Genomic DNA, 21,085 nt, shown 5'->3' with positions numbered 1-21,085 from the left:
TCCCTCCCAGGCCATTCCGTCAAGTTGTAAAGCAAAGCTATTTCCCTGCTGCCATTCTGATGGAGCATGGCCCTCAGGTGCGCACGCTGTATGACGCGACAAATTCTAAAGTCTTCTAAGACAGGGCAGATAATATTGCCGTTTGGTAGATGAGAAAACCTGGCATCTAGAGAAAAAGGCTGTGGCCACAGAGATCCATCCAAAACGTGCTGAGGCTTGCAGTCAGAGCGAAGGGCCACCTGGACAAGGCTAGCCACAGGAGATCCATCTAAAATGTGCTGAGGCTTGCAGTCAGAGCGAAGGGCCACCTGGACAAGGCTGGCCACAGGAGAGCCCCGGTGCTTGCTTTCACACACCTCACTGGGTTTTATTTTCAGCCAACCTTATCCAGATCTTTCCTGGGAGTTGCTTCAAAATCAGGGTAGCCCATGGGAAAAAGAATTACATGGGGAAGAAAATAAAGAGAGAACAATCACTTTTACTGAATTCTTACTCTCTGCAAGATTCTGTTAGGGGGTTTACACCCATTAGCTCTGCTAATCCTGGAAAATATTCCCATAGGTGGGCATGACTTCTCCCACTGACAGATGGAGCAACTGGTGCTCACAGAAGTGAAGGGAACCGCCCCAGGTTGCCAGGGCCCTCCGCGGTATTTGGACAATCAAGATCTTCCAGGCTCCAGAGCCCTTGTGGTTTCAAAGCTTGGTTCCAAGGAAAGGGCAGAACCCCAGGCAGCCACAGAGTCTGACAACCAGGAGGAAAGGTCACAGGAGAAAGCCAAAAGAGGAGAGAAACAGAAATGGAGAGGGGGGGAAAACATCTCCCCCACGTGGGCTGTGGGTTTTAAAACTTAATGATCAACGTGGGTTGGAGAGGGAAAAGATGAGGAAATGAGCTCCCCGGAGACCTGAAAATTGTTTCCTGATCTCTCTGGTTAAATATGGTCAGCTGAAGAGGGCAAAGAGCTAAGCCAAAAAATACACAGGAAAAGCCAGCAGAAACTGGGTTTTGGGGGGAGATATTTATATAGTAGAAACTGCCCCGTGGGCAAGGCTCTCCCCGCAGGTAGACCCATGTGCAGGAGGTATTGTGTTTACTTTGCTTGCTCTCCAGGCTTTGGACCTCCATCCAGTTCTGGGAATGGGTTCATCGAGGTCAGTTTCCATGTCAATGTTATTTCCAGGATCCCCGGACTGCGCCGGCTCTGCTGCCCGGTCCTGGGCCCAGAAAGGTCACACCACAGCAACATGCGTCGGTGAACCAAGCCTCAGTTTCCTCCTCTGTAAAATGGCTACAACCACACCTTCTTCTCAGAAGTTTCTAAATGAGGAGTAATCCTTATCAGTTACAAAGCACCACACAATTGTCAAGTCTTGGAATCATCTAATAAAAGGAACTAGAAAGCAAAGGTTTGGGGGGGGAAATGCTACAACTGAGAAATTCTAGGATGGCATATTCCAAGCTGTGAAACCACCCAGCCTCACTTCCTCAGGTATCAGCTGGGTGTTAACATTCTACTTGAACAAAACCTAATGCCAGCTCTACGGCCCTGGGCCCTGGGCCTGAATGAGGGACCAGTTGTCTCTGTCAAATCACAACTTGACCACAGATCACCGCATTCTCCATCCTCAAGGCTTGGCTCAGACACTAACTCTAGAGGCTGAGTCTTCTTAGATAAGGAATCCAGAAAGAATCATTGGCGAGCAAGAAAGTTGACTGTTTCTGGGTTTCTCATGTGCTTTCTCCTTGACAGCTATGGGCTCTCCGAAGGAGATCAGTTTTTCAGACATCACTGAAGATTCGGCTGCTGTCAACTGGATGGCGCCCTCTGCCCAGGTGGAGAGCTTCCGGGTTACCTACGTGCCCATTGCAGGAGGTAGGGCCCTGGAAGGGGGGTGGAGGGAGGAGCAGCTCCTGGAGGGTTTGAGTGGGATAGTGAAGAGACTCTCATAACTTTGAGACTCCCAAATAGGACCAAAGAAAATTACTTTCTTCTGTTGGCAACCATCTCTATAGATTTCATTTGTAAAGGACTATAAAGTCCTTGGAGGAAGTGCCTTGCAAAGGGTCATTTTATGAAGACCCTCTCTGGCCTTGAAACCCCTCTACTCCTGTGAGAAATAGACCCCAGTGTTGTTTTCACACAATGGCAGAGACTCTAAATACACTGGTCCTTTTCTCTTTGAGCACACTCATCTGAAAAGCTGATCCTGACCTGAATGTATGTGAGGTTTTACCCTTTGGTCCTCAGATGTGTCCATCTCAGTGCAGATGGGGAGTTGTGGCTTTGCTAGTGGAACTGGGAGTTCTAGTTCAATGCACAAGGGCCACAACAAAGACCATGGTGGGGCAGGGGGGATGCTCCGTCAGATCTGCGCAAAGACATTCTGGCAGGTGGTAGTGTGTCCTGAAAGCATGGCTGATACCTCTTCAGAGCAAGGCTGTAACAGCTCTATAGAAGTTTGGCTTGCTGGTATATAAGCTCTTTACCAGCCCTGAAATTCTAGGAAACAGAAATTGCAGCCTTCTTCATAAATATAAGAGCACAGTCTTGACTGTGACCATCTTCTTTTCTTAAAAGAGTAGGCTGTCTGCTGGGAAGGGAGTCTGTATACTCCAAAGCTAAGACAATGGGTTAAATAGATGAGATATACATTACATACTGAGCTTTTCGTATTCTTTGTGGGGGAAAATAAATAAATAAAAACATGCCAGCTCTCTACTGAACGGAAACTTGCCATTTTTAGCACATTGTGACTTCATGTTTTTTTCCCCTCCTGGCTGGGTTTTTGGCATCTGCACTGATGGAAAAAAAGCATTATACAAAAAGTAAGACATCTTCTCTTATGCCAGAGGGCAGGAGTAAATGAGAGGAAGTCAAGAAAATGGTACTGGATCAAGATATAGTTTCGTTTCCAAATCAGATACACCCGTTCTTGGGGCAATAGTAAGTTTTAGTGAGGTTCACCATTCCTGATCTTGCTTTTGCCCTGTTCCAGGGACACCATCAGTGGTAATCGTGGATGGAACCAAGACTCGGACCAGGCTAGTGAGGCTCTTACCGGGAGCAGAGTACCTTGTCAGCGTCGTCGCCATGAAGGGCTTCGAGGAAAGTGAACCAGTCTCAGGATCATTCGCCACAGGTGTTTTTCTCACCTTATGCACGATTGCTTGTGACTCAGCAGCTGGAAAAACTTCTTTTATTTGGGGAAATCCTAGTGAGAAATGGAGTGAATGTGGAGCACCAGAGACCTCATTTCTGGTCCCTGGCCTCTTACAGGCAGGGTAACCTTGATTTCATCCTTCACCGTCCTGAGCCTTCATTTCTTGGGTTAGTGTGGAAGAAAGAACACAGTTTGGGAGTCTTACTGACCTACATTGAAATGCCAAGTGTACCACTTAGAGATACGTGAGTTGTCAGTTAATTTCTCTAGGATCTAGTTTCCTGCTCTGTAAAATGGGTACAATTCTGCTTCCTTTGCAGGGTGCCATAATTTATGACATGATCTATTTAAAACAACCTGTAGATATAAATGACTGTGCACGTGAATCCACCGGGAATCCTTTCAAGCAGGTGCCTCGCACAGACAGAACAGGGATTGCTTTAAAGTAACCGTTCCTGATTGGGCAGCTCCTGCATGCCAGGCACTGCTATTAAACCCTTTGCATTTAAACCATGAAAATGCCTTCTATCGTTCCCATTTTACAGAGGAAAAAACTGAGATCCAGGGAAAAGAAATACCTTGGCCGAGGCCACCGAACTACTACATGCTAGAGCAAATTTGAACTTAGGTCAGTCTCACTCCAAGCCTCGTGTTCTTCTAAAATAGAGGATTATTTTCCTATTATAACCTGATTTGTACAACGTACTGTAAGGAGGGGGAAATAATGAATTGCATTGAGGGAGAATGAAGTGGAAAATTTCTCTTCAGGCAGCCATGTCTCTGAACAATTTATCCTTTGATAGAAGAGCAATTATCCAGTCTAATCCATTAAAGGATCCAAAGAGCGGGCCTCATAGGAAATTTTAAAAATACCCTAATAGTCGAAAAGAGTTGATTATATGCAATTATAACATCCCATCTGAACCCAGAGTCCTCTCTGCTCTCCACACAGGCCCGTATTTCCCCCATAGAAATCTTTCATTCATGGGCTCTCCGGTTGTAGACGGTGGATGCATTCCCTCCCGAGGCCCATTGTCCTGGACATTTAAAGGAGATCCTGTACAGACGGGCTGAAGCAGGAAGGAGCTCGGAGCAGACCATGTGGGCTCCCGAAAGTACCCTGCCTCCGCCTGCTTCTCAGGCCGGTCATCACATCTCTTGGGGCTCAGGAGCCTCGTCTGTGAAATGAGCTGCTGACAGCTGCCCTCCAGCCTCCCAGGGCCGTTGTCCTGGGATAATTGAGTATAAATGCAAATGCAAGAAGATCATAGTCCTATTTACATTAACTTCTGAGAAAGGGATGCTAGGTCGTCGCAGGGGTCGGTTAAACAGGCCAGCGTCCTCTGTCAGTACAAGTCATTTGGGAATCACGTCAAAGATGCCAGTGATGTTAACAGCCATGTTACTAATAGCAGCAGCCATGAGCGAGCGTTGCCCCAGCACGTTTCACACATGCAGTGCCTCGTTCATCCTTCTAGCAGCTGCCCTGGGACACCTGAAGAAATGACGCTAGGCAGAGAAGGCACACTAGAACCGGGGACTGCCAGCTTCTGGGGCTCCACAGTGCCCACCAGACCCCTTACTGGTGCTCTCACTCAAAGCCCAGAAGAGCCTCTGGCAGCCCTGACTCTGGGAGGCTTCCCGTTTTGTAAGTTCTTGCCCTGGGAACAGTGATGAACCAGAGAGATAACCCCCATGATGTTTATACAGCTCCTTTCCACCTCCACTATCATGTAAGCCCCAGAGTATCACTGAGGATAAAGCCAGACAGAATGAGGATGCCCCTTGCACAAGTGGGGACACGGAGACCCAAGAGAGCCCAGGCAGCAAGGGAAGGCATCATGACTCAAACCCAGGGCGTCCCCGCTCCAGACTCAGGATGCTAAACTCTGCGCACACCAGGCGCCGCGTCCCAACCCCAAGAGTCCAGGAGCAGTGAGAGAGCGGAGAAGCTGTGGGCTGATGTCTGACCCTACCACGGCCTAGCTGTCCAACATATCATCATCTTTCTTTGCAGCTCTGGATGGCCCATCTGGCCTGGTGACAGCCAACATCACTGACACGGAAGCCCTGGCCATGTGGCAGCCAGCCATCGCCCCCGTGGATAATTACATCATCTCCTACACAGGGGAGAGAGGTAAGGCCATGTCTAAGACCCTCCCCACCAGAAGGAGTGTCTGTTGTGTCGTTCTTCCTCCTCCCTGTCATGTTTGGCCCAGGATGGCAAAAATACATGGGTAGCTTGAGAAGGCCAGTGATGTCCTTGTGGTTCTCAGAATAGACTCATGGGCTGAAGCCGGGGCTGGATAGGCCAGTGAGGAGGGCCTGGCAGAGGGAAGCAAGGGAGACCTCACCCATCCTCCCCTGCTTTTTGACAAGTGAAGGGCATCAATGTTGTCGTTATACCAAGGAAGGCCGGTAGGCCATTTGGAGGAAAACTAAGGGCACATCTCCAGCATGCATGTGTTCCCCCAACCTGTCCCCCTCACCTGTTAGTCTCCCTGCCTGTCACCATGAACCTTCCTCTCCAGGCAGCAGCTCCCATCTCTTACAAAGAATGAGTTCAGAATCCATAGTCATAAACAGGCTATTTCAGGAGGCACTGGGGAGCCTGGGCCTCTTAGAGGCTACAGAGGAGGTAACAGATGCAATTGAGAAATCAGAAATTTTTTTGTCCTCATGTTTGCAGACATCTGTGCTAATTAATTTGCTTAGTTGGCTCACTAAACACTTGTTTGGGCACCAACACATCACGGCCACCAAAACATAAGATCAAATAAGAGTAAGAGAGAGGAGAAAGAGATTGTTTTTCAGAGAATGAATTCATGCTTTTGTAATGAGCTACTCTAGAAGAAGACTTCACTATCTGAATCCCAAGGCATATGTAAGTTTCCTATTTTTCAGTTCAGGATTGTTTTACATGCAGTGACAACATGTAGGGACGCCATGACCCATGCCTGGAGCCTCTGAAAGTCTGCATTCACTCCTGGGCCACTACCTAAGAGAGTTCTTTATGGGCATAGAGCAAGCTGGAGAGTGTGGGAAGAGAGATTTGGGGGTTTGTTCTTTTTATTCTTCTATTCATTCACTCATTCATCTCTTCAATTCTTAAATATTCCCAATGAGCGAACTCTGAGTCAGGGCAGCTGGTGATGTACCTACAGTGAACCAGAGCATTGTTCACAGGGAATATGGGATTAGTAGAGGCAGACCTAGAAAAGGGCCTGGTCCACGAGAGGGGGTTTCATGGGTGAGAAACAAGACGATCAACTCATCCCAGGTTACCCAGGACTTTCCCAGTTCCAGTACTGAAAGTCCCACGCCCTGGGAAATCTCTCAGTCCCCGGCCAGCCCAGGTGGTCGGTCACCTGTGATCAGGAAATAAGCACACCCACCTGGCGCCATGCTTTGGTTTCCCCACTGGACTTGACCCAATGGGTCTGAGATGCAGTAACGAGGCTTTAGTACATCTGCAGCTGCCCGATTTTTGTGGTTCTCCAGCCTCATGATTTAACAACGTTTGTCAGATGATAAAAGCACATGAGAGTAAGTGAAAAAGAGGGGAGAGCAAGTAGCATTAAATCTGGGCAGCCTGAGGCTGGAGACGTTAGCTGCAGCTCTCCTCCAGCTGGTTCCTGAGCCTCCGCTGCAAAGCTCCCCCAGACAGCGCCATATGGCAACACCTCCTGACCCCCAGGTCCCCTTCCTCCCGATTTGATGCATGGAAAAATCCAGTCTCCATATGATAAATCCTTTGTGTATGGGGTGAGCGATCAAGAGAGAGAACAGGGAGTGAGTCATTTCAGAAATCAGACTTGCTTTTCCGCAGGGTCCCTGAAAGTTTCTGCTAGAAGTAGGTGTGTGCACCATGTGCCAAGTGTGCTGATGGCTCGCACGGGGAGCGGTAACTGCCTCGATGTGTGTATTTCATGTTTAGTGCCGGAAATTACGCGCACAGTGTCCGGGAACACGGTGGAGTACGCTCTGACCGACCTCGAGCCTGCCACGGAGTACACACTGAGGATCTTTGCAGAGAAAGGGCCCCAGAAGAGCTCCGTCATCACTGCTAAGTTCACAACAGGTACAGAGACGCCGGGAGCTGGAAGCAGCCCACCCACAGCCTCCATCTTAAACGGCCATGCTCTCCAACTCCTTCTTTCTTAAGTCAGATCCTTGCAATGTGATGACATCAGCATCAGCTAAATTCACCAGCGCCCCCTCAATCAGGACCTTAAGAAACGCATCATTTCCTTTTGAACTGAAATGACCACGTTCTCCCCATGGACTAGGAAATGGTTTTAAGATGAGGGCTTTTTTAAAGTGTAAAACCAGTCCCCATTGGCCCTCAACCCAGTATTTAATGATCCTTGTTCTAGGCAGGGAAATATTTTTTTTCTTTCTTTAAGATTTTATTTATTTATTTGACAGACAGAGATCACAAGTAGGCAGAGAGGCAGGCAGAGAGAGAGGGGGAAGCAGGCTCCCTGCTGAGCAGAGAGCCCAATGTGGGGCTCGATCCCAGGACCCTGAGATCATGACCTGAGCTGAAGGCAGAGGCTTAACCCACTGAGCCACCCAGGCGCCCCAACAGGGAAATATTTTTAAGAGAAGGATTTTTCAGGCATGTTTTCCTAGATGTCCATTAGGTTTTTACATAATGAGATCTTTTTGCAAACTGCAGCAGGCCGGGAAAGTGAAGAAGCATCCTCTTGTGGTAGGGGTGAATGCCAATATTAGCATTCATCTTCCTGCTCGCTTATTCAGGACCCAGAGGGGTTGGGAATCATGTTCCCAGCTGTGTCTTTCTCCCCAAATCCACCCTAGGCCAATCTAGAGTGTGTTGGGCTCAGGAAAATCTGACCTTCAGGATGAAACAAACCACAGAGAATTCTGTCTTCAGAGATCACATGACTCAGCCTCCTCCTTACAGACGGGAAAGGTTCCGCCCAAGGTCCTGTAGATGAACGGTAGGGAAAGCCAGGCTTCCTGACAACCCAGCCAAGGGAGTTTTGTCCTAGAGTTGCTGACATATTTGCTGACAAATGACTTACCTTCTGCAGACCTTGATTCTCCAAGAGACTTGACTGCTACTGAAGTTCAGTCGGAAACTGCCCTCCTCACCTGGAGAGCCCCCCGGACATCGGTCACCGGTTACCTATTGGTGTATGAATCTGTCGATGGCACAGTCAAGGTATCTTGCAGTATATAAACTCCCCACTCCCATTTGAAACTTGGACGTGATCCTCAGTGGAAAGAAGAATCACCCCGGGGCTGTTTCTACATCTCAGTGCAGCTAGGGAGCTGAAAACAAAAAAATTAACAGGGATTGGATGCCATGCCAGACCTTCTCAATCATATCTCCAGCCTCTCTGTCTCCCTTTAACCAGACTCCCAGTTTTGATAGGTCAAGAACCACTGCTCACAAGACTTGAGGACATTCTAGGAGCTGGGTGCATGGTCTTTTAATGTTTTATTGAGCAAAAGCCAAGGGTTTCTTTAGCATCTTCGCCATAGATACAATATCACAGATGGCGTCATTCCATTATATATTGAAACATACGTCACCATGTTCTTATGACAACAATTATTAATAGTATTTACGACAAATGTTATTTATATTCTCTGACCCTTAACATCTTTTCTTTACCTTCCAATTTGAAATAACTTTAGCCCTTCCTTTCATGCAAGTGAACTTGATCTCTAAACTTTATTTTCTGAACTCATTGTTGAACTTTTCATTTTGGTCATCACACTCTACATTTCCACAATCTCTTCCTTATTCTGGGTTCATCCGTCTTTCTCTTGCATATTGTTTGTATTCCGCCTATCCTCTCCTCTTTATCTCTAAGAGTATATGTTACTGGTGGGTTTTTTTAATATTTTATTTATTTATTTGACACACAGAGAGACATCACAAGTAGGCAGAGAGACAGGCAGAGAGAGGGGGGGAAGCAGGCTCCCTGCTGAGCAGAGAGCCCGATGTGGGACTCGACCTGAGCAGAAGGCAGAGGCTTAACCCACTGAGCCACCCAGGTGCCCTGTTACTGGTGTTTTATTCTACAACCTGCATAGTGTCTCCAAGTTCTGTTCTGTTCGTTCGTTCGTTCGTTCATTCTTTTTCTGTTTCACTGCTGTTGTTTGGTTTGGGTCTTCATCTTTCATGGTGGAGACTTCAGCCCAGTGTCTGATGGTCCTTTTGTACTTGCATCAAGAACAAAACAGCTTATTGGGAGTTCTGACGGCAGACACAGAGCTTGCCAACTAACGGGACTACAGGGCTTACCGCAGAGTAAGCAAGTGCCCAGCGATTTTGTTGGGGGACTCGAAAGTAACAGCTCTGTAAGCCTTTTCTCTTGACCTAATCCACCTCCGTAGAGGATCCTCCAACTCCTTCAAGCCAAGCTGCCCGGAGTGGAGTTGGAGGAGGAGCCTGAGCCCCCGCGGTGCACACACCTTTAATTCTGTTCCCAGATAGCTCCACTGGGCCTGGCGGACTGGAATCCAGAGTCTTCTTTCTGGCTCAGTGTCTCCAGAGAGTACACCTCAGCCTTTCATCTGGACTGGGAAGGACAGCCATCCAGACTGGGGCGGGCGGGGTGGGGTGGGTGGTTAGAGAAATGGGGAGAACTTGGAATCTGTTCCTTATTTAAGCTGTTAAACAAACTTTTGTTCAGCCATGCCCCACACCGGCCTTCAAAGGCATCTTTGCTTTTGTACACATTCCGTTCCTGAACTTGCTGGGCCCTGTGGCATTCGTCAGCCAGCCTCAGGCTGGCCCCCCCACCCCCACTCGGTCAGCTCTCCCCTCAGCCTGCTGGGCTCTGTCCCCTCGCTCGGTACCCCACCACAGCCCTTCCCATCCGTCAGGATTCTGTGGACATGGCATGCCTCTGTCTGTCTCATCTGTCATCCACTTCATCCTCATGGACGTGTACTTTCTGTCCCTTCACTCTCATTCTAAAAGAAAGCAGAGCTAAACTGGTATGTCCAATCCACCATGTTTGACTAGAAGTGGACACACATTTCTAGTTACTCCCGTGGCCCTTCTTTGACTTGGCAGAACAACAAACTGACTCACTGTGTGTGTGGAGGCAAGTCCCTCCACTTCTCTAGGTGTCGTGTTCCCATTTGTAAAATGAGTACAGTGGACTCACCAGCACCCTTCCTAGAACTGAGCTTACCTCAAGTCCTGAACCTCATTTCGATCTACCCTGATTGCCTAGAAAAGGACTTCGCACAGACGCTGAGAGAGCTGAGTCGTAATTTTATCCCCAAGTAATTCAATGAACCCAGCTTAATAGCTGATCCTTCCCCAGGGACCAGACCTGGGGGCCACGTAAAGGTCACTGGGTCACATGTGTCAGCCTACTGACTTACCTTCCTGCATGTCTAGTCCCCATCACTGTATGTTTCACTCAAGAAAACCAACCTGGTGCAGGAGGAGAGAGTCCTGGGCAGGTTGTGGGGAGACAGGAGTTAAAACTGGCCCCTGCCCCCCACCACTTACGGAGTGAGAGTGGGTCCCTCAGCTTCTCTGGAAGTCAGTCCCCTGCCCCCCTCCCCCATGGAAGAATCAGGAGAGCCCACCTGCCCAGCATGAGCATGCGAGAGAACCTTGCGGGACCTCCGCACTGACTCGGTATTGTCTACACCTCGCCGGCCGTGTTTGCAGGTCACAGCACAGCTGGGCTGGGTTTGCTAGCAGCGTAGGTTGAATACCAGACACCAAGGTCATCTGCTAAAAAGTGAATTCACTGGCGTTGGAAGCTGGAAAGAGGATTTGAAAAGGAGGAAGACTTCCTGAAAGCTAAAACAAATGTTCTCCAGACAGCAGTGCCGTGAGCAGTCATAAACTACAGGGGGGAGTGCGAAGAGGTCTGGTGGTGGAGGGACACACATGCCTCTCCTGGATATCTCTGTTCTAGAAGGAGACATGCTGGGTCGGCTCAGGCCTTTGCTCTTGCCTGCTGAGCTCCTGCAGTCATCCCTTGACTCGAGATCCCCACGCTGACTAAATCCGAACCGCTCGGGGAGCTTCTTCAGTATGTGCCTGGGAGAGCCCCACTTCCGGCTCTTATGATGTGGCCAGTCCGGGATGGAGCCCAGGCTTTGTATTATTTTCAAGCTTCCCAAAGGACTGTGAAAAAGAGCCTTATTAGGGACCACTGATATAACTGGTCTGAGAATCTAAACCCTTTGCCCTTTGTGTGATTCATCTTGCTTCCAAGTTAAGCTGGGTTCACTTCATTCACTTGTTCAAAAACTTTTTGGGAATCCGCATTCCTTATCATGATAAGCTTCAAGTTCCATAGCTTGGCACTTTAAGGCCCTTTGTAATCAGGTCTTTGCCCACTTCTTCCACCACTCCAGCACCCAGCACAAAGTGTGGTTCACCTAGGTCATTACTTCCTCCTCTGTCCCTTCTGGCCTCAGGACATTTGCTCATGCTGCCCTCCCCTGTCTTTCATGTCCAGAAGTGAGCATGGAGCCTGACATCAAGTGAGACTCAGTGGATCCTTTTGAATGAAGAAATGAATGGATGGGTGAATGAATGAATGTATCATCTGTACCCTGAGGATTTATGTGGCAAAGGACTATTACATTCTTTCTTCTGCCCCTAGGAAGTCATTCTGGGTCCAGAAACCACCTCCTATAGCCTGGCGGAGCTGAGCCCCTCCACCCACTACACGGCCAAGATCCAGGCACTGAATGGGCCCCTGAGGAGCAAGCTGGTCCAGACTGTCTTTACCACAAGTAAGGGGCTCCGGGCTCCACTGGGCTTTGAGATCGAACTTTGTGAGACAAGACCAACCCTCCACTTCTCCTCTGACTATGACTGAGTTTTTCCCTCAAATCTCTTAAAAGGATCAGTGCCTGCCTCTCCCTGCAAGCCCGAGGAATGTGGGTGCAGAAGGTTAAGGACCTCGTGGTGAGAGGGAAGGAGGGCCAGTAGTGAGAGCTCTGGACACAAGCCTCATCTCCACCACTTGCTCTGGGTGATTTAGGAAAGTTACTGCCACTCTGCAAGCCTCAGTTTCTTCATCTATGGGATTCACAAGTATCCCTTCCTCACAAGACCCCTGTGCTCTCTGAGCCCCTAGCCCAGTGTGCGGACCAGGGGCTGGGCTCACTATAAGCTGAGGCCTTTTTTTCCTTCAGCGTGCGGGCCATTACAAAACCCGCCCATGATCAAAATCAAAACCAGTCCTCCCACCAAGCTGGTAGGATCATCAGGTCCCGTTTTCTGCAGGGGTAGCAGAGGCTCCCAGAGATGAAATGACTTTAGGTTCTAGCATGAGTGAGAGGGAGATCTGGGCTCGGGGGTTCCGGGCCACCAGGTGTGGTCTGCAGACAGCAAACGTGCAAGGCATTTCTCTGGTGAATTCAGAGGACGTGCACATTCCTGAGAGGGGGAGAGGGGCCTCTGGAAAAGCCCTGAGCGTGGGGTACCCAGAGGGCATCCCAGTGCCTCCTGCCCTTCACACACGGCTCCAGTCACTCCCCCTGCTGACGTTGCTGCAGAAGCCAGGGTCCCCTTTGCCAGAAGGGGTCAGGTCAGAACAGCTAACTCTCTGTCCCACCTGCTCAGCATAGCCCAAGATTGCGTTTCTGTCAAGTTTGACGTTGCTTTGCATCACATTAGAGCACTTGAAGGTTTCCCAGGCATTCGTGTTTGGTCCCTCCCAGGCTCAGAGCAGTTAAATGACTTCTCCAGGGTCCTGAGGCAAAGGAGTGCAAGTTCAAAACTAGAACTCTTGTCTTTGGCTCCCAAATCCTCTGAAGAATTCGGAAAGCATGCTTGTTAGATGCTCCATAGAGTGCCCTGATCCACAGCGAGCCACCGACTTGAGCTAGACACCCAGCCATCCTGCCAGGACCTGGGTCTGCTCGAGGTAGATCAAGGTCAGCCTGATACTCGCTCCTCAGAGCAGCTCTGTTCTCCCCCCACCACCCTGCTGACATCACTGGTGACCTCCATGAATAGAAGGGACGGAGCTGGGTGCCTTATAGCCATAATCTTTAAACCCTCATTGCACTGCTGCGTAAGAGGCTTTATCCCCGACTTGCACACAAGAGAACGGAACCGGAGAGAGGTAAAGCTGCTTGCCTCTAGACATCCAGGCAGCGCCCAGTGGGGCTGCAATCTGAAAGCTCCTACCCCAATCCTCCTGCTCTAAGAGGCCCACTCTTCCTTCTTATCCTGCAGCTGGGCTCCTGTACCCATTCCCCCGGGACTGCTCCCAAGCAATGCTGAATGGGGACACCACCTCTGGCCTCTACACCATTTACCTGAATGGTGATAAGGCTCAGGCTCTGGAAGTCTTCTGTGACATGACCTCTGATGGGGGTGGATGGATCGTGAGTATCCCCAGCTCTCAGGCCTGGGGCCTGGGGGCAGAGGGCACAGCAGGGGAGGTGGGGAAGGGGAGGGGGAGGCATGTCCACCCATGTACACAGACCCCGATGTTTGGAGGTTTTGCAAGATCGAGCCTGTCATCCAGAGACACTCAGATGCTGTCTCTGAAAGAAAGGAATGGGGAAGAAGCTGGGGGAAAAAAAACAGAAGAAAATAATTTTCTTGTAATTTATCTGATCTGATCCTCAAACAACTCTGTGATGCATAAAAATGAGGGCAGTCATAGAGCCCAGTATGTGGCTTAATTAGCATTTGCTGTCTACCACTGTGCTAAGAGTTTGATGTGAATTATTTCAATCCCATTTCTGTTTGAGCTGGATAGTATTTTTTTTAATTAATAAATCTTTTTTTTTTTTTTTAATTTGAGAGAGAGAGAGCAAGAGCATGGAGGAGGGCAGAGAGAGAAGAAGAAGCAGATTCCCTGCTGAGCAGGGACCCTGATGCGGGGCTCCATCCCTGGACCCTGGGATCATGACTTGAGACGAAGGCAGATGCTTAACAGACTGAGCCACCCAGGGGCCCCATAAACTTTATTTTTTAGAGCAAAGTGAGCATAAAGTACAGAGCGTACCCACATCCCCCTGTCCCATGTGCATGGCCTCTCTCCATATCAGCGTCCTACCCAGAGTGATGCATTTAGACCAAGTGATCCATCTTAATTTTTAATTGACCCATCATCATTTTTAATCCCTGTTTGTCAGGTGGAGGTGGCCTGCCCAGAGTCACACAGCAAGTTAGTGACAGATAGAGCTGGGGACTGGTGCTTTTCCCACAGCTCCAATGCCCTTCCTGTCAGAGAGATGCCTTCTCTTTCTTCTGAGACCTAACGTGTGCCCTGATTCTTATGTTCCAGGTGTTCCTGAGACGCAAGAATGGACGTGAGGATTTCTATCGCAACTGGAAAGCCTATGCTGCTGGGTTTGGGGACCGCAGAGAAGAATTCTGGCTTGGTAATGCACCCCTGCCTGTGTGCGTCCCAAGTGCCCATTTCTGCCCTCCTTGTCATTGTTCCTAAGCCACAGCAACCCATGGGAGAGAGAGAGAGCCTAGGAGGAAACAGTAGCTCTGGTAGTAGACACAGGATACCAACTCTTCCTTGGAAAAGACTTTAAATTCTCTAGGTCATTAAAAATAAAAATGTGGTCCAGGAAGAGCCAACAACCAGATGTGAAGGATAGCCTAGATTGAATTCATTCACTGAACCACATACAGACTCATCTTCACTGATATTATTAACTGTTTCCATCCTGGGCTCCAGGTGCTGGGATGGACCTTATAGCCATAACCTGGAACACCCAGCACCTGCGCAATCTACAAAATTCCCGGATTGCACGTGGGAAAAGAGGAATGAAGTCATGTGCTCACAAGAATCTAGCCAATAAGCAGTAGAGCTGCCACTTGAAATCTCCCCAAACACCACCACGAAGCCACCATCCATTCGTCCGTCCATCCATCCATCCATCGATCCATTCGCGCAGCAAGCACTTTCCCACAATCTCCCTGCAGGGGGCACTGTTCCGCTCTCCGGCGCCCTCACTGGGAAATGTCCATCCCCTTAGCATCCACTGCCTTCCTCCTGCAAGGGGCTTTGAAGGTTAAAAGTGCTTTCTCCACCTTATCTCCTGGATCTTCACGATGCCCTAGGAGGTGGGCAGGGCATAGATGCCACCTTGAATTTCCCTGAGGCTCAGAAACACCCTAGATTTCACCTGATGTTGTGCCAGCAAGGAGCAAACCAGACCAGACCGCAAGTCCGGGTCTGTGGGAGGCGTAACCTCTTTGTAGAGCCCAACCGCTGCTCCTACAGGGTGATGGAGTAGAAGCAATGGCCTCAGTCACTCGGGCTTCCTCTGTAACCCTCGCCTGTCCTCCACAGGGCTGGACAACCTACACAAAATCACAGCCCAAGGGCAGTACGAGCTCCGGGTGGACCTGCGTGACCACGGGGAGACCGCGTACGCCGTCTACGACAAGTTCAGCGTGGGGGATGCCAAGACTCGTTACAAGCTGAGGGTGGAGGGCTACAGCGGGACCGCAGGTAGGGGACAGCCACACGCCCCGCCTCCGGAACCACAGAAGCCTTCCTTAGGCTTTTAGCTCATTCCTCCCTCATTCCTTCCTTCACGAATCCATCCACTGATACGGTCAACAAATATCGGAATCCTTACTAGGTACTAGACCAGAACTTCAACTGGGCAGAGTAGGGTAGATACTTTGGTCACCAAAGCAAAGTAGGGTTGAGAATCAGAACAATACGTCTTTTTCTTACCCATTTTTAGATATCAACTGAGCCTGAAGACTCACTTAACCCACTGCATCTAAATGTATTTATTAAAATTTCTTGTACATTCAACCCCCCAGGGATCCCATTAATGAGCAGGTGCGGACACACTGAGGTTCTGCGTTTCTTATGGGTTCCCTGGCGCTGCCACTGTTGAGGATGCTGCTGGTCTGTGGACCCCACTCTGGGTTGCAGGCATGGACTCCTTCCCCGGCTGCTTGCATCCTTTCGAGGATACCCCTGCAATGGGGTCATCCAGCCACAGCCCCCAGACCCCATGGCCAGAAGCTCACTACCTGCCAAATGGTCCTTGTGGACCTTGTCCCGTGCATAAGCTAGCTCAGATCGTGCAGATGTCATGGACTTGGAACAGCCCCTGTGTGCTTTACCGGCTCCGCATTAGAAGAGAAGTTAGTAAGGAAGCCACACACATTCAGGCCTATGAGGGAGCCTCTCCTCTTTGCATCTGTTCCACAAGCATTACCCCCTTCCGATTGTCAGGGACACTGGTCCAGGAAGATGTCCCTGTGACACAGATGAGGACACTGTGACCCAGAAAAGCTGGGTGATTTGCCTGAGGTGGACCCAGGGGGCGGGCTTGTCGGCAGACAGGTGTGCTTCGTAATGAGGAGGGTTCAGGTCTGACAGTATCCCCACCCTTCCCTGCTCTGGGGTGGCATCGGGTTATGTCTATGAAAACAGAAAAAGCAGAAGCTGTGGTACCTCCCCAGTCTCTCTGAGCCTCGAGAGGAAACATCCATAATGGGGAGAGTCTCCAGAGAAAGATTTGCTGTCTAAGGAGAGGCTAGGCGCTTGCGAGATCAGCGTGGCGGTAGTAAACACAGAGAGCCAGGGGCCAAGATGGTTTTCATTCTTGTGTCCCTCGAAGAGGTCTGACATTTTATTACCTGGCAATAAATATCTGTTTGAGTGAAGTGGCTTCAGGCAAGAAGGATATTGTCACCGGGTGGAAGGGTGGTGGGGCGGGGGTCACTGAGCAGCGGGAATGTGGCTGCACCCGCCTCTCTCTGCCTTCATCTCCAAAGCCCCCTCAGGAAGGGGACCGTGGTAGAGCTGCTCCTGGCGGCAGCCTGCGCTCCACAGGAGGGTACCTCGTTTCCTCCATACCTACCTGCTCCTGGTCGCTTCCTCCTTAACCAGGCATCTGAGGCACTTTGAACCTTGCTTCAAAATATCAGTCCTGTCTTTCCCTCTCTGAGCCCCATTATGTAAAGGAATGCAAAACAAAATGATCAAAGCAGCGAAAATCACAGCTGTTACACGTACCCCTCTACCTTCATATCCACTGACTGTCCCCACCGCACACGGAGGTGGGCAGAATCAATGCGCTGGTTCCTTTTTCTAGAAGAGAACACTGAGGCTCAGCTGGAGGCCTGACGTGGGCCAGTCATACTGTGGAGTGAGAGCCGGACCCTCCAAAGCCATCGCAGGCCTCTTTCTGGCACATTATGCTGCTTCCAACAGCCATGAACCCTCGGGGGTTCCCCTCCAATCCTGTGCTCGACACTAATTCTGGGCCCAAGGTTCAAGGGCAGTGACCCCAGGAACTTTCAGTTGCCACCCCAGTTCTGCCCTTCCAAGCCCCTGAGGAAAACCCGTGCTGGGACTCCTCAGATCCGTATCTCCTCTCTGCAGGTGACTCCATGGCTTACCACAACGGCAGATCCTTCTCCACCTTCGACAAGGACACGGACTCAGCCATCACCAACTGCGCCCTGTCCTACAAGGGGGCTTTCTGGTACAAGAACTGTCACCGTGTCAACCTGATGGGGAGGTACGGGGACAACAACCACAGTCAGGTGAGCCAACTGTGAGGGTCGAGGGCAGGTGACAGGGGGGCACCCCAGCCCCTCGGTCCCAGCCAAGACTAGGGGGCAGCAACCTCTGGGACATGGTGTCACCTCTGTTCCTGCAAGGAGGAACCTCGGGGACACAGGAGGTTGGGTGAAATCCTCGAGACAGCACCTGTTAACCCGTGAAGATCCCAGAAAGACCACTGGTCAGTGGATTCCAAAACAGAGAGCTCTCAGCAGACAGAGCCAGAGCTGAACTCCAGAAGGAAAGCAGATTAAAGGGGAGGCGTCTAGATGATGCGGAGGCATAAGTGGGGTGTTCTTTCCACCGTATGATGTTGCCCCAGGGTACTTTCACTCTAGCATTATTGTACTACCTTTCTTTTCTCATCCCCTGCCTCCAAAGTGACACAAAGTCCTTCTGGAAACAAAAACAAAAACAAAAATGCATGCCCGAAAGGAAACTTCTTTTTCCATCCTCCCCCCTCTCCAGTGTGGGCTGACGTTAAAGGCCACGAAGGAGTTAGGGGCGCCCCGTCCCAGCTCAGGCTCTGCTCTGGCAGCTGTGTGGGCTCGGTGACCTCACTTTCCCTCTCAGGCCTCAGTCCCCAGCATAGAACAAGGAGGGTTTGCGTCCCGCTCGGCACCTCTGTCCGAGGGACGATGAGGGCAGAGGAAGGCAGACCAAGTACTTCACCAGAACTGAGTGGTTACAGACACATTTGCCCATGGGGTAAGCCAGCCATTCTCACACCCAACCTGTCAGTCGGATTCAGAGACCGTCCGCGGTCAGTGAACGCCAAACAGATTCCCATGAAGTGTCTCTATTTTCTTGCCTCATTTTACCAGCCATTAACTTCTCCAGGTCTCCTCACAGCCCCATAGTGCTAAAAAGAAGAGAGGTCAGAGAATGAGGTGGTGGCCGCCTAGAGGCACTTGCAGAAGCAGACCATCCCCACCCCCCTAACCACACCGTGGGGCAAGGGGCATTATGGGTTTTGACAGGCAGACTCTGCTATCTTTAGACTCTGTGGCAGAGTCAACATAGAATTAGGAGGTCCAGACACAAATATAATCTTTTCTTGAGGAAAAAAAAAAAATCTCTGGCCAAATTTCTAAGGATGCTTTTCCCTGTTGGAGATGAGAGAAGTCATATATACTTCGTACCTACAATGTGCCCAGCACTATGATCGCTCCCTCACAAACTCATGTAACCCTCATAGCATTCTTCCAAGGTTGGCACTTCATACCCAGAAGGGGTTGGAGGATGGGGGGGAAGGTGGTGAAACTAAAGCCCGGAAAGGTCTGATGACTGGTTCAAGACCATTTATGTCTCAAGAAAGAGCCTTAAGGTTTAACCCTATATGTCAGGTTGTAAAATTTGTGTTCTGCCTGTGTTCTTCCTGCCATTCCAGACAAACCCTTATTAAAACAGTCCACAGGAATCCTGGGAACTAGAGACTCCCCTGCATATAGCTAGTCAATTTTGTAACCTCCAAGCATGACCTGAATTCCTTCAGCACCTACTCCTACTGATGGGAGGTTTCACCAGCCACCATTTTGTTTCACAAACCACCATTTTATTTCACAAGCCACCATTTTGTTTCACCAGCCACCATTTTGTTTCACCAGCTACCATTTTGTTTCACTATGGGAGCTCAAAGCTCAATGCAAATGCAAGTGGCTTCTGACTGACATTTGAAAAACTGAGTCAGATTCAGCCAGCTCCTTTGCAAGTTCTCAGTACACGGATCAATACACAGATAGGCAATAGACAGCTGTGAGATATCAAATGGTCAGGTTCAGACAGAACTCCCTTTGTTCCCGTCAACCAAGCAGCAGTGGTCGGTGAACACCTTGTCTAGTGGAAACCTATCTGGAGGCCTTCTCTTTTTCATAGGGCGTCAACTGGTTCCATTGGAAGGGCCACGAATATTCCATCCAGTTTGCTGAGATGAAGCTGAGACCCAGCAACTTCCGAAATCTCGAAGGCAGGCGCAAGCGGGCGTAAATTCCAGGAACAACTAACTGGGTGGGAGAGGAGCAGGGCCCAGAGGAAGAAGCAAATTTTACCAAAGTCTCAATACAACCTGTCCAACCATCAAGCCACACCCGGGTATTTGGCAGGAGATAAAGGTGACCGTGGATCATGGGGGCTGATGACAGGAGCACTGGCCTCCCCTTCTCTGCGAGGACTTCCTTCGCACCAAAGACAACAGTCTCCACAGGTGTCTGTTTCATTGCTTGAATCAGCAAACATCTCCCAGTGATGGTGTTGAGGTGGTTGTCTTGGGTGGCTCTGGGAATGGGAGAGGGGTAGGCTGTACAGTGGTAGTTTGTGTTAGAACCGGCTGTATTTTACACAAAGCTGTATAAGTATCATTATTTTTGTTCGCAGTGATTCGGTGTGTGTCATGGGAGGCCGTTCCCCCCTCCCCGCCTTTTTTTTTTTTTTTTTTTTTTTTTTTACATTTCATGCAACAAAAACCAGAAAAGCAATACTGTTTGGATTTTAAGGATATGATTAATATTATTAATATAATAATAATGATGAAAACTAAGAATTTTTAAAGAGATCTTCCTTTCCAAAACACATCTGGACAGTACCTGATTGTATTTTTTTTTTAATAAAAGCACAAGTACTTTTAAATTCGGCTGTTATTGCCTTTCGTTGTTCAGCCTGAATTCCACCAAAGCCAAAGTACTTGAACAGAGGAAGGAATGCAGGATAGGAACAGAAAGGAACAGTTAGGAAGAAGGGAAGAAGAGAGGGGGCCTATAGGCTGGGAGAGAAGAAAGCACTTTTTTGAACAGAGTTGAACGAAGTTGGAGAAAGGTTACCACTTGCTCAATATTTTCAAGACTAAGAGTGTGTGGTTTCAAAGATGCTTTTATACCCATCTTCTAGAAATTCCATGATATAGATGAGGAGATAGCTGTTAACCCAGCAAGGATCAACATGCCCAGCGGCAGACTAGCTGAGTTCAAATCTTGGCTCCACCATCCCCTAGTTCCCTAATCTCTCTGTGCCTCAGTTTCCCAATCAATACTCACACTTCTTAACTCTGTAGCATTTCTGTGGAAAAAATAAACACCAGCCAGATGAGCCCCTGAACGTGGTGCCTGGTGTGGAGGAGGTGCCAGTAAGAGTCAGTTGTCTTTATGATCACTTTATATATGACGGGCTGGGGTTCATGGAAGGGCAATGACTCGCCCACAGGCTACCCACCCAAATAATCATAGGACTGGATTTTGACTCAGGTCTCTGGCCCCCATGTTCTTGCTCTCCCTCGGAACCCCGATGAAAATCCCTCCTTTCCCGAGGAAATGTGTGCCCTGAGTTGCGGAATGATGGAGTACAAAGAAGCCCAGCAGATCCTTCCTACAACCCCAAGATCTTGGAAGGAGA

General features: G+C 49.5%; 1 protein-coding gene across 1 annotated transcript in view; it reads left to right on the top strand.

Annotated features, from left to right (window-relative positions):
* LOC111146196 (tenascin C) overlaps positions 1–20,323 on the top strand; it is a 110,180-nt gene extending 89,857 nt beyond the window's left edge. Inside the window, exons 18-28 of the mRNA XM_022501635.1 lie at positions 1,754–1,876; positions 3,000–3,143; positions 5,182–5,301; positions 7,102–7,245; positions 8,225–8,355; positions 11,786–11,918; positions 13,372–13,523; positions 14,435–14,531; positions 15,458–15,619; positions 17,519–17,682; positions 19,577–20,323. Of these exons, the coding sequence (XP_022357343.1) occupies positions 1,754–1,876; positions 3,000–3,143; positions 5,182–5,301; positions 7,102–7,245; positions 8,225–8,355; positions 11,786–11,918; positions 13,372–13,523; positions 14,435–14,531; positions 15,458–15,619; positions 17,519–17,682; positions 19,577–19,687 (1,481 nt within the window). The 3' untranslated portion in view covers positions 19,688–20,323. The remainder of the gene's footprint in view (positions 1–1,753; positions 1,877–2,999; positions 3,144–5,181; positions 5,302–7,101; positions 7,246–8,224; positions 8,356–11,785; positions 11,919–13,371; positions 13,524–14,434; positions 14,532–15,457; positions 15,620–17,518; positions 17,683–19,576) is intronic.
* The last annotated feature ends 762 nt before the right edge of the window (positions 20,324–21,085 follow it).

This window comes from Enhydra lutris, unplaced genomic scaffold (genome assembly GCF_002288905.1).
Source record: "Enhydra lutris kenyoni isolate GAN:26980312 unplaced genomic scaffold, ASM228890v2 scaffoldscaffold13, whole genome shotgun sequence".
Classification (NCBI taxonomy): Eukaryota; Metazoa; Chordata; class Mammalia; order Carnivora; family Mustelidae; genus Enhydra; species Enhydra lutris.
This window is presented reverse-complemented; position numbering and strand designations above follow the sequence as displayed.